The following is a 14,575-nucleotide window of genomic DNA, read 5'->3' as shown; positions in this document are numbered from 1 at the left end:
GACTTGCCTGGTAGATAAGTCCTGAGGTCCAACTTGTGTCTTTGGTTTGATGACTTCAGTGTCATGCACTTTCCTGAGTCTATGAAAATGATCTTGACAAGTCCCCAGGTCATATTGCTCATTCCTTCTGTGGTGCGAGGGACAGTCTTTTTTATCTGAACGCTGTGGATGGCGGTTTTAAACTGTATTCATCAGATATCCACGCTGAAGTGTTTAGGGATGGTGTACTGATGTTTGCTTAAAAAAAAATGAGTAACAGGTAAATATTTGAATACATATGTGATAACACAAGTAAGCAAATGTTAACTGGAAAAGCTAGGTGATGGTGTTCCCTGAACAATTATTTCAACTTTTCAGTACATTCAACATTTTCATAGCAAAATGCAAGGGGAAAAAAATCATTCGACATTTAAATTTTATTATATTTATATTTATCAAATTTATTTTATTTATGAAAATGTTGATATTGTATTTATTAAAGTAATGTAGGCACAAGGGATACAATGATAAATGAGACATGGTCCCTATTGGCGCCCCGTAGAGAGACAAGCAGTGAGCAGATAACAGTAAACAAGGTGGCGAGGGCAGCAGGAGACACAGAATGTTTTGGGAATGTCAAGAACTACCTCCCACATTTTGATGTGTATGTGTGTGTGTATGTGTGTGTTCAGAGAGATCTTTCTGGGAGAGAGGCCGGTAGGGTTCAGCCTTGAATGGCAATGGAATGAAAATTAGCTCAGGGGTTGGGACAGGAATCCCATGAACAAACACCATGTGGTGTTTACAGGAGCAAAATGGGGCTGGGGGCTGACTGGTCAGCTTTGGAGAATTCGTGTGTCATGCTGACCAGCTGGGCTTGATCCCTGGGGGATTTTGAGTGATTGCGGCAAGAAGGGAAGGACAGTCAGATTCACTCTTTAAAAGGGCTGACTGGGGAAAGTACCTGAGGTACCAAGCTGGAGGTAAGGTGGTGGGAGCCTGTGCAGGTGTTACAGGCAGGAGATGACCTGAATGCCTGCAGTGGTAGTGAGGCTGCAGATGAGGGAACAGATCTGACGAATATTTGGGATATAAAGTTGGAAAACTGGAGACAGGGAACACGCTGCTTGCTGTAGGAGTGGCTGTTGAGGAGAGAACGATGGGCTCAGATTTGAACGTTTTGAATCTGAGTTGCCTGTGGGACTCTGAAGTGGAGCTGCCCCCTTTGGCAGCCAGAAAAATACAACTGAAACGTAGGAAGAGGTGGAGATACTGGTTTGGAATGGAAATAACAAGGTTTGAATCTGTGGTCGAAATTAACAAGGGAGAAAATGCAGAAAAAAATGAGAGGCGTGGGAGTTCCAATACCCAGCACGGTGCCTGGCACACAGGAAGCAGGTGGCGCATATGTGCTGCACCATGTAGGAAAAAGCCAGCAGGATCCCAGAGAACACCGCGTTCAAGGATGGGCCAGGAAGAGACGCAGGCGAAGATGAGGAAACAGTTCGTAAGTTTGGAGATTAAAGAGCCCGTTTGGGGAGTAGTGGAGTAGGGGGTGGGTTTGTGGGGAAGGTCTGTAGGAAAGGGGGATTGGTCTGTAGTAACAAGTGGAAGATAGATCGAGAAAGACGAGGCCTAAAATCTGTTTTGGACTCAACAGTTAGGAGGGCACTGGTGACCAAGGCGTTTCGGCAGAGTGGTGAGGGTGGGGGTGAGAGGCATGCAGGGGGCTGAGGAGACAGACACAGGGACTGCTGTTTTGAGAAATGTGATAGAATGAGAGGTCACTAGAGGATCAACAGGAGACTGCAGACTTTAACTACACTTTTCATCCCACCCATAATTTTGCAAGGAGGATATATAGGGACATCACATCCATTTACCACTGTAACTCAAAATAAAATTTTAACTCGTAAGCAAACATAAAGGGCAAACTCTTCTTCAACTATGACTTGTATTCCCGTAGGAAAAAAGCAAATTGTGGTCAGGTCATATCGGCCCACCATTTAACACAATTTTAAAACGAATATGGACATTTATTTAGTGCCTATTATGTTTTTAGTCACTGGGCTAAACTGAGCAGAGGGCTCCCATTGAGAGGGAAAAGCTGAAATTATGGGCAAGTGGATGGTGACAAGGAGGCTCTGGAGAGGTCTGTGGGCGGAAGGCCCAGCCTGGGCACAGCCTTTGCCCCGCGGCGGCTGGAGTGGGCCTCAGGGCTGGAGGCCGGTGGCGGGTTGCAGGGGCTCAGCACTCTGGAAGGAGACATGGCCTTGTGCTGAAATGGGCACGTGTCCTGCAGGGGGCTTCGCCAAGAAGGAAAGGCCTGGAACAGCCACGGAGGGTGCGGCTGAGTTAGGGTCAGGGGAAGGAACACTGGGGGAGAGTTTGGGTCAGAGTCAGGGTTAGTGCTAGGGTGAGGTTCAGGTGCAGGGTCAGAATTAGGGTTAAGGTTGGGGGCACTGGGGGAGGTGCCTGCGCTGCCCTCGTGGTTACTCCCACGTGCTCTGGGGCACGAGGGCGTCCGCCAGAGGCCTGGGGACTCCACAGAACGAAGACCTAGAGCCATTTTGAAAGCCCTACTCCATGTTCCACTCATTTTGAGGAATAAATTATTATTGCTACCCAATTGATAAAAACCTCTGCAAAAGTGAACTTTTAGGTTAAGAGTTTATACAAATGTATGCAATTAACCCTCTCCCCACACAACTTGTAGTAGATCTAAAAATCAGAATTCTCAAGAAAAGGTGTGATCACTTTCCCACAGGAATGATGAAGTCAGGAGACCCCAGCCAGTCGGTTCACCAGGATATGTCAATCATGGCACACTTGTCCCAGTTCTGGGAGCCAAAGTTCTATCTTCCAATGGCAAGGCAGCATTATCACAGCTGGGCTCCCATTGGCTCTGAGATGTGGGCGGGGTCACCACTCCTGGAGCTGGCACTAGCTCCACCCCATTCCATGCAAATGAAGTCAAAGCTGTGGTGAGTCCACGTGATTAGTCACATGGTTGATGACACACTCTCCCCACCCCTTTAGTGACGTCATTACCCACTCAAACTCTCACGAGAGTTTGCACAGATGTGGAAAGGAGCTGGCAGGGCAGTTCCCTGGGCCAGAAGGGAGTCAGGGGGCCCTACAGGGGCCCCCCACTGCCACCCCAGAGCCTCCAGTCCAGCTTTGGCCAGGGGCCCCGGGGGCCCTGTGGGAAATGCCAGGGGCCCCCAAGCACACTCTGCTCCCATTGGCTAGCTGCGCCTACATGCAAATGAGGGCCAACGTCACTTCCTGAGGCCAATCGAGCGCCATTTTCTCTTTCTGGCTGCGCGGGAGGAGGGGACGAGTCGCGCCGGGGGTGGGCGCGCGCTGAGGCGGGGGTCCCGCCGCGCGGGGCGGAGGCGCGGGCGGGTGCAGGCGGCCCCACGGGACGCGGCTGCGCTCGGCGGAAGACGCGGCAGCTCTGCGAGAGGCAGCAGCAGAGACGCGGTGCTCCTCGGGGGCCGAGTGGTAGGTACGGCCCGGCCCAGCGCGGGCCCGCGCGGCGACGCCCCCTGCCCCGGTCCTGGCCCCCGCCCCAGTCTGGCCCCCTCCGAGCCCCGCCCCCGTCGGTACCCAGCCCACACCCACGCCAGCCGTCTGCCCTGGCGCCGCCCGTGGCCGTCTCGGGAATCCCGGGACGTTCTCACGGCGCGGGTTCGCGGCCCGAACGGCGCCCGTCGACCCCCGACGCGCCCGCGGCCCGCCCCGCCCGCCGCCGGTCACGTGGGAGCGGGGGCCGCCCCGGGAGGGCGGAGAAGTGGACGGGGACCAAAGGGGAGAGGAGGAATAGGGGGAAGATGGGGACGGGGACCGAGGGAGAGAGGGGGGACTGGTGAAGGGAGCGAGGAGTAGAGGGAGAGGGAACGGGGATGGAGAAGAGAGGGGGCAAGGAGCTGTGGCGACCCCTGTGAGGACCCCAGCAACGCCCCGCCGCCGGCCCGCCCGCCGCAGCCCCGAGACCGGGTTCTCCTGGAAGCTTCTCCCTGGAGGAGCCTTGAGTGACGGCAAATGTAGGGCAGGAGCTGACAGTGACACCTAAATCTGCCCAGGTTTTTTCCCCTAGAAAGGTTTGAAGAACAGCTGATAACGGGGCCCTGTTTCTTCACCGTTGAGCTTTCGATGCGAATATCAATAATTGATATGCAGATGTTGACTTTACATACTTTTCATCAGCCGTTGCTGGTTGCGTTGAAATAGATTCCGTTTACAAAATTTCTATCACAGTTGGCTTTGGAATGTTAAAAATTTTAACTGCCCTTTTAAATATTGTGCAGATGCAGAATGAGAAATAATTATTTTAAGTAGTTTATTTGAGCAGAATAAAAAAACTTGCCTGAGTGCTTAAAACTTACTCTATTTGCATGGGTAATCACTGCCTCTTGGGATCTTGAGGAATATACTGGGTGTGGAGGAGTGGGGTGGGGGAGGAGAAACTGGTAAGCAGGTAACTGACAATGCAGATTGGCAAGTGGGGCAGCAGATATTTGTAGAGTACTGTGGGCATCTGCCACGCAGAGCCTTTGTCAAAAAAGGGTTTTTTTTTTTTTTATAAAGAGCCTTTGTCAAAAAAGTCTGGGTACCATTTGTAGAGGTGAGGAGCATTAGTGGGAGAGAGGACCACGTGTAAAAAGTTGGGTAAAGTACATGTTCAGCTGTGTTTGGAAGTTGGTAATGTATGTGTAACTTATTTAAAGATGTTCCTGGAGAGTTGGCCTTGTATGAGTGTGTTTTAATATTTCGGTTAAATTTCGGTTAGAGTTAGGACTTCACTCTGAAGACAGCATTGAGCCCGTCGTCCTTAAACATGGAAGTGACAGATGTGTGTTAAGAAAGGAAGTACAGGAGTGGAGATGAGACAAGAGGTTGTCCTACCGGCCCTCTAGTTGAGGGGAGGAACAGTGAGGGTTAGGACATGTCTGAAAGGAGTTGATCATTGTTTCTGGGGGAAAATGACAGCTAAGCTAAGATTTTTAGCTGAAGAGATTCTGGGATTTGGGAGACACCTTTTTAATTTGAACCCAAGTTTGCAACATGCTGTTGGTTAATTTATGATTGCCCTCATAAGTTCACCAACAGCATATTGCAAACTTGGGTTCTGCCCTGCCCTTCACCCTCTGGCTATCGTAGACCTGTTAGGGCAATGTTTTACATAGGTGGAAACAGGTATCTCCCAGTGATTTGAACCCAGATCTGCCGAATATATGATCCAAATATTCTGTGTTTTTAAAGTTGTTCTTTAAAAAGCCCTGTATTCCAATAGTTGGGACATTTCATTTAGTTTTTTGGAGTTAATTAATAGCAAACTCAGTGCTTATGTGCTATTTTGCATGTATTAACTCATTTATCCTCATAGCTACTCTGTGAATTAAGTTATACTTGCCCTGTTTTACAGAAGAGCCAGCTGAGGCCTGGAGAGAGTAAATGATTGCCTGAAGATTACACAGCTCATAAACGGTGGAGCTGATGTAAACCCAGGCACACAGCTCTAGAATCCTTTTTGGTGACCATCGTTTTGTGCAATTTCACAGAAACTGAAAAAAGTTCTGTGGCGTTAAAAAGTATTGTTTATTACTGTATTACTTGAATGACTTTTTTTTGTTTTTTTTGAGACGGGGTTTTGCTCTGTCACCCAGGCTGGAGTGCAGTGGTGTGATCTTGGCTCACTGCAACCTCTGCTTCCCGGGTTCAAGCGATTCTCCTGTCTCAGCGTCCCCGGTAGCTGGGACTACAGGCGCACGCCATCATGCCGGCTAATGTTTTTGTAATTTTAGTAGAGACAGGGTTTCCCCATGTTGGTCGGGCTGGTCTCGAACTCCTGACCTCAGGTGATTCTCCCACCTCAGCCTCCCAAAGTGCTGGGATTACAGGCGGGAGCCACCGTGCCTGGCCAACATTTTTTTTTTAGAGTGTATTTTTTTACTATAATAGAATATCCTTAAGAGATCATTGTACTAAAAAATCCCCAGAGAAATCCTTTATGTACCCTTTTGGGAAATAATATTTTCTTATGCATATCAGTGGAATTTTATGGTAGTTCCATGCCTACCGCAAACCTTAGAAATTGCGATTTATTTTGACTTGAGATTGATATGTTAGTGCATGATATGTAGGTTAGTGCATGATATAGAAACAGTTGGCCAACCTGGTTAGCTTGCTATTTTCTAGTGGTGAAAATACAGATTTTACTGAGCTCTAAGAATCTGTGGAGAACAGTATCCATAGAGGATCTATAAATATGAAAACATTGAACTATTTCCTAGTTAATTCATCCGCTGGGCATTTTATATGGAATCTTTTATCTTAGGATTGATAAATTATGCTGTAAGAATGGATCTAAGAATGAATAAATTGTGGTAGCTTATATGGGTAAAAGTCAGCTTCCCTTCCTCAGTGGTTGGCAACAGTTATGAAACCTGTAGTTTACTTGTATTTTATTTTTTATCCTTTGTTGGTTTCCCTAAAGCTCTTAGGAAACTGCTAAAACAAACAAACAAACAAACAAACAAAAAAAACCAACAAAAAAAAGGAAACTTCCCCCCATTTTTTAAATGAAAAGGTGTTTGTGTGCTTGTGTTTTGTTTTGTTTAGAAGGGCCACAATAACAATGATGAAGGAATGGGAGCACTTTCATTTGAGAATAAAAAGTGCCTATTTTTCAAATTCAAGGGGAAAAAATTAAACAGTGACAACTCCTTGGCCCTAGTCTCAAGCTTTGAACAAGTAACCCCAGAACCCTGCCCAGTCGCTGAGAGCCTCGTTTCAGTAAACCCTTTCTGAGGTTCGCGTATGTACAACCACGCTTACGTGAATCGGCCAGTCACCAACCACTCTGCTTTTAAAAGTCTTTGTACTCCAGGCTTCTCAGAACCCTGTGATCAGATCAGCTCTTGCTGTGTGAGTTGAGACTTTCTTGGAAGCAGTAAATTTAGCTTTTCTGTTTCAGATACATGTGGATTATGGTCCCTACTTGAGACAATATTGTCTGTCAGCCAGCTTTCGGAGAATAACCCCAGAGGATAGAGAGGATAGTGGAACTTTAAGGAGGAAATGAAATCAAGTCTGGTAGAGTCCATGGAAAGCAGCTAACAAAATTTTTGTTGAGTTTTGCTCTGACCAAAGAAGCTGGTCTGGGCTAGAAAGTGACCTTGAGCTTAGTGTTTAGAAATGCATAACGAGGTTATGGCAGCTCTTGTGTGGGAGTGTAAGCTTTTGAAGGCTAGAACCCAAATCAGTGCATTTTATTAAAGAAAATTTTTAAACTTAAAATTTTATAAAGAAAATTTTTAAATTTTATATCCTCCCAGTTCTACAATGCTAGTGATCCTTAAATCTCTCCTTTTGCTGAGACCAGGATACATTTTTCACATAGATAACTTTGAAAATAAATCTAGCAACTCCAAAACAGCTTCTCAAAAACTTGGCATTTGCTTGTTACCCACCAAAAATTTCTCCTTATTATATGTTAACCCTTTCTGCCTCCCACTGCTTTCCCAGTTTGATTCCAGTCTACCTTTTTGATTTGACTTTTGCCAAATAAATTCAGACTTTTCCTCCTTTACCTCAATAATTTTTTGATGCTAATTTATTCACCTTGTATTTCTTGGGCACCAGCTTTCCATAGCCATTTCCTCTTCAGATCTCCCTGGCACTTTCTGCATATCTTATGGTTCTTATCCTGTTTTATTTTATATTTTTTGTTCATTTAATGAACATTTGCTATGTACTGTGCTCTGTGATGGGACCCTGTCAAGCAAATATGTTTACATGATTTCTGCCCTGAAGTAGTAGCCCAATAGGAGAAATGGATATATAAGTAGATAATTGCAACATGGTGAGTTGAGTGCAGTGGAGTGGTATATGGTTATTGTGCTGAGTCCTAGGAGGGATCAGTAAGCCTCTCCTTGGGTGGGGGATACAAGAGAGGAATGTAGAAGAAGAATTGCTTACTCAGAAATTGTCCTTAAAAATCATGAGAGAGTCAGGCATGGTGGCTCATGCCTGTAATCCCCGTACTTTGAGAGGCTGAGGGGGAGGACTGCTTGAACTCAGGAGTTCAAGAGCAGCCTGGGTAACATAGGGCGACCCTGTCTCTACAAAAAATAAAAAAGGTTAGCCAGGTGTGGTGGCATACACCGGTAGTCCAAGCTACTCAGGAGGCTGAGGCAGGAGGATTGCTTGAGCCTGGGAGGTTGAGGCTGCAGTGAGCTCTAATCAAGTCACTACACTCCAGCCTGGGTGAAAGAGCAAGACTCTGTCTCAAAAAGTCTTGAGGGGTATTGCCAGATTACCCTGTAAAAGCATAAAAATTATAATTTTTCTACTTTTACTACCACCAGATGTTAGTAGTCTTAGTAGTTACTATTTTGATAGTAAAAAATTGACATTTTAAATGGCATTTCTTTAATTATTATTAATGAAGTTAAATAACCAAATATTTGCCACTTGAATTTGACTAATACATATTTTAGCTTTTATAGCCTACACATTTAAATGTTTTTTGGAATAGTTGCAGATTTATAGGAAAGTTACAAGTATAGTACAAATAATTTTTTTCGCTGAATTGAGAGTAAGTTGCCAAAAAAGTTGCCACATTACCCTAAATACTACAAGAGCATTCTCCTCTTCTTCCTTTAAACAAGAGCATTCTCCTACATATCCATAACAAAACCATCAAAATCAGGAAATCACTATATTCGAGTGGGTTATAGTCTATGTAGTCATATAGTCTATGTAACTGTATAGACTATAACTGTATAGTCTATGTAACTATATAGATTATCACTGTATACCAAACCACCCCAAACTTAGTGGAGTAAGACATTTTATTTAAAAAGCTCATCAGTTCTCTGGGTCAGTTCTATTCAGACAGGGAAGGGAGATGGTTTGTTTCTGGTCCACAGTGTCTGGGGCCTCATCTGGGAAGACTCAAAGGCAGGGGGTGACTTGACAGTAGAGGCTGGAATCCTCCAGAGGCATCTTGGCTTCCGTGCTGGCAGTCGATGTGGAACACCTCTGTGGTGTCTCTGTGGGCTAGCTGGCACTGTCTGCACACGTGGTATCTGGATTCTGAGCATGATCATCCTGAGAGAGAGGTACGTGGCATTTTTATGATCTAGTCTTGGAATTCTCATGGCATTTCCTCCGTACTTTATTGGTTAAGGCAGCCACAAAGTTCTGCCCAAAGGTCAAGAGGAGGGGGCATAGATGCCCCCACTTGCGGGAGGAGAGTTAGGGCCATATTGTAAGAGCATGTGGGTTGGAAGGTATTGTTGTGTGTTGGGAAAATTCACTTTGCCACAGGTTATATCTGTTACTTGATATATGCCCAAATTGTCTCTTATCTGGCCTATGGGAGCCCTTTCAAGCTGGTTACTTTTGTGTTCTTTTGACATGCCTTATTGAGCAATTTCTTTATATTCTGGCACAGGGTATTCTAGGCTCATCTTGTCTTTATCATGCTCCAGCCATTTTTCCAAGGGTTCTTTTTAAAGGAAAGTGGTATTTAGGAATTAAGATTTGAGCCCTAGTTGTGCCTACTGCTACTGGGGTGTATAACTACATGAGTTCACTTCAGTAACCCCTAGTCTGGTCAAGTACCACAGGATTTATTTTAATTTTATGCCTTTTTAAATACTGTTTTAAACAGCTTGAGATATAATTTACATACCATACAATTCACCAATTTAAGGTGTACAGTGAATGGCTGTGAGCACGTTCACATCGTATATACATCACCACAGTTGAATTCAGAACGAAGAAGCCCTGCTTCCATCACTTCCCAGTTCTCCCAGCCCTGGCAGCCACTGCTGTGCTTTTTTTTTTTTTTTTTTTTTGAGGTGGAGTTTCGCTCTTGTGGCTCAGGCTAGAGTGCAGTGGCGCGACCTCGGCTCACTGCAACCTCCACCTCCCAGGGTCAAGCGATTCTCCTGCCTCAGCCTCCTGAGTAGCTGAGATTACAGGCGCCCAGCTAATTTTTTGTATTTTTAGTAGAGACGGGGTTTCACCTTGTTGACCAGGCTGGTCTTGAACTCCTGACCTCGGGTGATCCACCCACCTTGGCCTCCCAGAGTGCTGGGATTACGGGCGTGAGCCACTGCGCTTGGCCCACTGTTGTGCTTTCCATGGATTTGCCTGTTCTGGACACTTCATATAAATAGAAGCATATAATCCTTGTGTCTGGCTTCTTTTACTTAGCATATTTCCAAGGTTCATCCATATTGTAGCATGTATGTTTTTCATTTCTTTTATGGCCAAATAATCTATTGTATGGATATGCCACATTTTATTTATCCAGTCATCAGTTTATCTATCAAATGCCCCAATCTGGGGGCATTTGGGTTGTTCACACATTTTGGTGATTGAATAGTGTTTTCATGAACATCCTTATGTAAGTTTTTGTGTAGATGTATGCTTTTCATTTCTCTTGAGTGGAATTGCTGGTTCATATGTTACGTATATTTTTAATCTTTTGTGGGACAGCCAGACTGTTTTCAGGCACACACCAAGACTGGCTGCACTGGTTTACATTACAGTTAGGAATGTATGAGAGTTCCAGTTTCTCCATGTCCTTGCCAACACGTTTCTTTTTTTTTTTTCTTTATAGGTATCCTGGTGGGCATAGTATCTCTTTGTGGTTTTGATTTGCATTTCACCAAATGGCTAATGAGGTTGAGCATTTTGTTTTGTTTGGTTTTGTTTTAAGACAGGGTCTCACTCTGTTGACCAGGCTGGAATATAGTGGCATGATCAGACTCACTGCAGCCTTACCTCCTGGGCTCAGGTGATCCTCTCACTTCAGCCTCCTGGATAGCTGGGACTACAGGTGTGCACCAGGATGCCTGGCTAATTTTTGTATTTTTTGTAGAGGCAGGGTTTCACCATGTTGCCCTGGCTGGTCTTCAACTCCTGAGCTCAGACAGTCTGCCTGATCTGCCTACCTCAGCCTCCTAAGGTGCTGGAATTACAGGCGTGAGCCACTGTCCCCTGCCTGAGCATCTTTTCATGTACCTTAATGGATATTTTTCTTTGGAGAAGTGTCTGTTCAGATCCTTTGCCCATTTGTAAACTGGGTATCTGTGTTTTTATTATTGAGATACAAGAGTTATCTGTATTCTGCATATAAGTTCCTTATTAGAAAGAAATATGGTTTGCAACTATTTTCTCCCGTTTTGTGGGTTTTTTGCTTTTTTGATGGTGTCCTTTGAAGCATAAAAATTTTTAATTTTGATAAAATCCATTATACCTATTTTTTCTTTCATTACTGGTGCTTTTTGGTGTCCTATCTAGGAATTCCTTAATGAATCTAAGGTCGTGAATGTTTATGCTTATGTTTTCTTGTAAGAGTTTTATAGTTTTAGGTCTTACATGTAGGTGTGATCCACTTTTGAGTTAATTTTTGTATATGGTGTAAGGAAGAGGTCCACCTCATTCATTTGCATATGAATGTTCACTTGTTCTGCAACAATTTGTTGAAAATTATACTCTAATCCTAGTGTTTTACCAACCCTGTCAAAAAATGTATTTTTGTGTATTATATACATGTACTTATTACAGTTTTGTTTTCTTTCCTTTTAAGGAAAATTTCAAAAATGTTTCAAATTCCTGTGGAAAATCTTGACAACATCAGAAAGGTGCGAAAAAAGGTGAAAGGTATTCTTGTGGATATTGGGCTTGACAGCTGCAAGGAGTTACTGAAGGTAAGAGGACATAAGTAGCCAACTGAAATACGGAGGTGAGGTTTGAACTGGGGTTTTCGAAAAGTGGGTGAGATTCCTCAAAATGGAAATTGCTATTATACTTCAGATGACTGTGGGAAAGCCTCATTAGTACTTATTTATGTCTTTATGACATAAAGTGAGCTATGTAAGCTGTTCAGGTTTTTAAGCTACTTTAAGGAGGGGATTTTTCTAGTCATTAGTTATTAAAAAATTGTTTTTGATGTTTGAGAGAAATGTGATTTATTTGTTATTTTAGCAAAAGAAAACTAACTTAATTTCCCAGTATTGTTAGAGCAATCAACAAATGGGCATGCATGAATGAAATGATAGGGTTTTTTTTAAAAAATCCTGATTTGTGTAGTTGTATATGTGATTTCAGAAAAGTTTTCCTAAAATTTTGTCTGTCCTTATAACATTGAGAATATATAGTTGGCATATATAGTTTTAAAAAATGTTAAATAAAAGTTGTTGTATATCCTGGCCGGGCATGGTGGCTCATGCCTGTAATCTCAGCACTTTGGGAGGCTGGGGTGGGTGGATCACTTGAAGTCAGGAGTTCGAGACCAGCCTGGCCAACATGGTGAAACCCTGTCTCTACTGAAAACACAAAAATTAGCCGGATGTGGTGGCGGGTGCCTGTAGTCGCAGCTACTCAGGAGGCTGAGGCACAATAATTGCTTGAACCTGGGTGTCAGAAGTTGCAGTGAGCCGAGATAGCGCCACTGCACTCCAGCCTGGGTGACAGAGTGAGACTCTGTCTCAAAAAAAAAAATAAAAAGAGTTCTTATGGCCGGGCGCGGTGGCTCAAGCCTATAATCCCAGCACTTTGGGAGGCCGAGACGGGCGGATCACGAGGTCAGGAGATGGAGACCATCCTGGCTAACATGGTGAAACCCCGTCTCTACTAAAAAATACAAAAAACTAGCCGGGCGAGGTGGCGGGCGCCTGTAGTCCCAGCTACTCAGGAGGCTGAGACAGGAGAATGGCGTGAACCCGGGAGGCGGAGCTTGCAGTGAGCTGAGATCCGGCCACTGCACTCCAGCCTGGGCGACAGAGCGAGACTCCGTCTCAAAAAAAAAAAAAAAAAAAAAAAAAAGAGTTCTTATATATCCTTGTAGTCATTGGTAATGATATTTTTGTTTTGTCTAATCGTTTATAGCCTTGCTTTCCCCTTCGTTAATAAATCTAGTCTAGGATCAGATATGTATTTGGTTGTCATGTCTCTTTAGTCTTCTTTTAATGTCAATTCAATTTTTTAAGGTGGAATTCTGTTAGGAAGTTTGTTTTCTTTTTAGGTAACATGTCAGTAACAATGAAAGTTTCTCATCCTAGAGTCCTTTGTTTTTGACTTGACTAGAACTGAACATGACTCATGAACTTTTGCTTCCTTAGCCTGAGAATGTGCTTACTTACCTGAATTTGTTCACAACTGTTTACTTTTTCTTTCCAAGACTTTATTAACAGAGAGATATGGTACTTCACAAGGGAAAATTAAGAGATTTGAATGGCTTAAAACTGTTAGATTAACTGTTGAATTATTAAAACTATTTTGGGGAGAAAATTTTATTTGTAGTTGGGCTTATATATTATGAAATTTTTGAAAATTCAAGCAATACAGAATTTTTTTATAGAAAAATTAGAAAACAGACACAGAAACAAGACAGTAAGACTCACACGTAAACCATTACCCTGAAATATCCAGAATTAACATTGTTATATATGTATAGATTTTTAAAAATGGGATATATTCACATTTGTTTCTTTTTTTTTGAGACGGAATCTCGCTCTGTTGCCCAGGCTGGAGTGCAGTGGCTGGATCTCGGCTCACTGCAAGCTCCGCCTCCCGGGTTTACACCATTCTCCTGCCTCCGCCTCCCGAGTAGCTGGGACTACAGGCGCCGGCCACCTCGCCCGGCTAGTTTTTTGTAGTTTTAGTAGAGACGGGGTTTCACTGTGTTCGCCAGGATGGTCTCGATCTCCTGACCTCGTGATCCACCCGTCTCGGCCTCCCACAGTGCTGGGATTACAGGCGTGAGCTACCACGCCTGGCCTCCACATTTGTTTCTTAAAAGGATATAGTCAAATTGTGTAAGATACTGTACTAGCTGCTGTTTCTTTTTTCACTGAACCTCATAGTAGGAACCTTTTTGCATGTCAAATGCATTTATTCTTAATCCAGCACAGCAATTAGAGTTCTTTGTTTTCAAGCAGCAGAAACCAATCTGACCAATTTATACAAAAGAAGATTTATTGGAAGCCTCTTGGTGGGCTTTGGCAGGAGAACAGCTTGAACCTGGGAGGCGGAGCTTGCAGTGAGCTGAGATGGCATCACTGCACTCCTGCCTGGGTGACAGAGCGAGAGACTCTGTCTCAAAAAAAAAAAAAAAAAAAAAAATCCAAGTTGACTGGAGAACCAGCCCTATAAAGAGAAGAGGAACCGAGGGAACTACCTGTCCATCATCCTCACCACTGCCTTGCTGTGTGTTTCAGATTTCAGAGTGGTATGTCACTCTGCCTTCTCATAAGATTTCCACAGCACATGTGACTTCAATCTTAGCAAGAGTTAACACCTCCAATAGGAGGCTAATGTCAATAGCCTGGCTGAGAAAAGTTAAGCTTTAGGAAAGGTAGACTCTTCGACACACCTAATATTTTCTAAACTATGTCTAAACCCTGCTACACATAGAAACTCTTCATGAGTTGTTTTTTTTTTTGTTGTTTGTTTGTTTTGAGACAGAGTCTCGCTCAGTCACCCAGGCTGGAGTGCAGTGTCTCGATCTCGGCTCATTGCAAGCTCTGCCTCCTGGGTTCACGCCATTTTCCTGCCTCAGCCTCCCAAG

At 44.1% G+C, this 14,575-nt stretch overlaps 1 protein-coding gene across 2 annotated transcripts in view; it reads left to right on the top strand.

Moving 5' to 3' along the window:
• The first annotated feature begins 3,044 nt into the window (after nt 1–3,044).
• Nucleotides 3,045–14,575, top strand: part of ADNP2 (ADNP homeobox 2) — a 29,911-nt gene continuing 18,380 nt past the window's right edge. Inside the window, exons 1-2 of one of the 2 annotated variants that reach the window (XM_050768206.1) lie at nt 3,045–3,486; nt 11,594–11,714. In XM_050768206.1, coding sequence (XP_050624163.1) covers nt 11,607–11,714 — 108 coding nt within the window. In that variant the 5' untranslated portion in view covers nt 3,045–3,486; nt 11,594–11,606. Of the gene's footprint in view, nt 3,491–11,593; nt 11,715–14,575 lie in introns of both variants that reach the window. The other variant, XM_050768207.1, reaches the window with a different exon arrangement.

The sequence above is a fragment of the Macaca thibetana genome, chromosome 18, assembly GCF_024542745.1.
Source record: "Macaca thibetana thibetana isolate TM-01 chromosome 18, ASM2454274v1, whole genome shotgun sequence".
NCBI classification, from domain to species: Eukaryota; Metazoa; Chordata; class Mammalia; order Primates; family Cercopithecidae; genus Macaca; species Macaca thibetana.
The sequence above is the reverse complement of the archived record's forward strand: the minus strand, read 5'-3'. Positions and strand labels throughout refer to the sequence as shown.